General features: G+C 38.9%; 1 protein-coding gene across 1 annotated transcript in view; it reads right to left on the bottom strand.

Moving 5' to 3' along the window:
* PRR11 (proline rich 11) overlaps positions 1-2832 on the bottom strand; it is a 33048-nt gene that overhangs the window by 11732 nt on the left and 18484 nt on the right. The window contains exons 3-4 of the mRNA XM_037742441.1: positions 1323-1473; positions 966-1088 (exon numbers count right to left, since the gene is read on the bottom strand). Coding sequence (XP_037598369.1) covers positions 966-1088; positions 1323-1473 — 274 coding nt within the window. The remainder of the gene's footprint in view (positions 1-965; positions 1089-1322; positions 1474-2832) is intronic.

Raw genomic sequence — 2832 nt, 5'->3', positions numbered from 1 at the left:
CTGGAACTACAGGCGTGCGCCACCATGCCCAGCTAATTTTTGTATTTTTAGTAGAGACGGGGTTTCACCGTGTTGACCAGGATGGTCTCGATCTCGACCTCATAATCCACCTGCCTCGGCCTCCCAAAGTGCAAAGTTTTCTTAGTGGGCAAGGGACTGATGGTGTATTCTTGAGGTCATACCTCATTAGTACATAAAAAACCACCTCGTTCTTCTTAACAGCTACATAGTATTCCATTGAATGAATGGATTATAATTTATGCAATTAATCCCATACTCTTTGACACTTGGTTTCGTTTGCAATTTTTCAAATCACACTGCAATAAATAACTTTTTACATCTGTACAAAATTTGGTTGCATCAAAAGATATACATTTTGAAAATTTTGATAGATGTTACCTAATTATTAACTTAGGCCCTTCTCAATAACAAGAGAGCAACTATTTTGGAAGCTATAAGGAACCAACTTTTTCCATATCAGTTGGATAAGATTTATGGATGGCTCTCTTGATTATCTGACAAACCCACATACAGACCCTCCAAATGCCCATTCTTTATCTGCTAAGTGATTAGCTGAACTGTCAATGCCACTGACCAATCTGGACAAAAATATCTACTAACTTGACTTGACCAAACTTTAGTCAGGATTTAGCCCTCCCCATAGGCCCTAGAACCTTGACCTATTCTTGGGCTTCAGCAAGCATCAGCATGCTGAACAACTTTCAGGGAAAGATGTTCCCTGATTTGATCAGCTATCTGATCAGATTACCCCAACTCTTCATCCTGCTTTCCCATACCTGGCTTGTTCTAGCTTTATTTATTCCTTGCTAACAAAGAAAACTTTTTTGCTTTATGTTTGAGATATAAATCTTATGACTTCAGCATTTTCCCTATTGTAATAGTCTTTTCAAATAAAGTGTCTCCTTACCTAATTCCAGATTTACTTTTTATTTGACAATACTAACCTTCAGGGCTTCCTGGAGCTTGCATAATCTACTTTCCAAAATGCAAAGCTGTTGTTTTAGACTGTAAAGTTCTCGGTGGCAGATACGAGATGGAAAGATGGTGTCTTTCAATACTTCTAAACTCTGAAATGAATAATAAACAATGCTGAGTCCTATGAGTAATATGATAAGGACAAGAAAATAGGAACCAGAAAATGACTTGATGTATGTTTTATAGAAGCAAAGGCAGACATTACTCAATAATTTCATCTTATCTGAGTTTAGCCCGAGGGTTGGACTGACCTGAGCACATATGTACATAAACACCAAGTGTGTAGGAAAACTATACTGCTGAAAACAGGGATGTCACGTCCGTACCTGAGTTATGCAGTTCTGACACGAGCTGTATATAGACCATACTCTATTTGTCCAAAGTTTTATTGCACCTCTGATGTTAGGAAATTTGAAGTTCCAGGATGATCTTAGCCAGCTTCTGATTTGAGATACATCTGTTGAAGAAATAATGACTCTGTAGGAAAAACAAAGTGAAACAAATAAAAAAACTCTAAGTTAGAATAATAGCCTTGGTCTGGCATGGTGGCTCGTGCCTCTAATCCTAGCACTTTGGGAGGCTGAGGTGGGCAGATCGCTTGAGACCAGGAGTTCGAGACTAGCCTCTGCAACATGGTGAAACCCTGTCCCTATCAAAAAAAATATAAAACTTAGCCAGGCATGGTGGTGAGCACCTGTAGTACTAGCTATTCAGGAGGCTGAGGTGGGAGGATGGTTTGAGCCCGGGAGGCAGAGGTTGCAGTGAGCTGAGATGGTGCCACTGCACTCCAGCCTGGGTAACAGAGACAAATTCAGTCTCAAATACTACTACTCTAATTAAACGAGAAGGTGGTTGTTTAGTATTATTCAGAAGCAGAGACTCCCTATAGCCAAACTCTTCATTAAATTCTAGAATTCAGGGATTTATTTATTCAACATATATTTACTAAGTCCTACTATGTTCTAGGCACCAGAGGTTCAGTAATGCTCAACATAGATAAAATATCTGCCCTAATGGAGTTTACAGTTTCAATAGGAAAGAAAGTAAAAATAAATAAATAAAAATATGGTTGTTAGAGAATGAATTAATGTTAAGGAGAAAAAAAGCAAGAGAGGAGAGGAAATGTGAAATGTTAGATGGGGTGATATTTTAGATACCAAAGTCTCACTGAGAAGATGACTTTTGTTTACCTGAGGAATGTGAGTCCTTTTAAATTGTCAGGCCCAGAGAGAGATTAAAATGAGACGGCAATGACATTCTACTCCATGCTTTGAGCTATGTATTCATCCCTTGAAATTGCTTGCTGTTGCCACAAGTAGCTATAAATTAACCTAATAATGCCACATGACACTATAATCTATGCCCTATAGCTTAACAATGTGTAGCCAATCACTAATCAATGTTATTTCTGTAAACTGAGAATTCCTGCCAAATGGTTTTATCAGCCCACTCTGTGTGCCCCCTTTAAGCCTTTAAAAACCTGCTGGTAGCAAAGGCTGAATGGAGTTCGTATTCAAGTTTACTTTGGTCTTACTCTTCCAACCAGCTGCTCTCATTTGGGCTCAAGTAAACTCTTTAAGTTATATTTTGTGCCTAAGCATCTTCCTTTTAAATTATCAACAGAGAAAATAGTAAGTACAAAGGCCCTGAGGTGGAATTTTGCCTGAAGTATCTGAGAAATAGCAAGTAGGACAGGATGACTAGGGTGGAGAGACCTTTTAGAAAATAAGGAAAATAAAAAATTAAAAAGAAGAAAAAAACTTAGAGGGCCGGGCGCGGTGGCTCAAGCCTGTAATCCCAGCACTTTGGGAGGCCGAGGCGGGTGGATCACGAGGT

Source organism: Cebus imitator, unplaced genomic scaffold (genome assembly GCF_001604975.1).
Source record: "Cebus imitator isolate Cc_AM_T3 unplaced genomic scaffold, Cebus_imitator-1.0 Scaffold121, whole genome shotgun sequence".
Classification (NCBI taxonomy): Eukaryota; Metazoa; Chordata; class Mammalia; order Primates; family Cebidae; genus Cebus; species Cebus imitator.
Note: the sequence above shows the minus strand (reverse complement) of the source record. Positions and strands in the feature narration are given on the sequence as shown.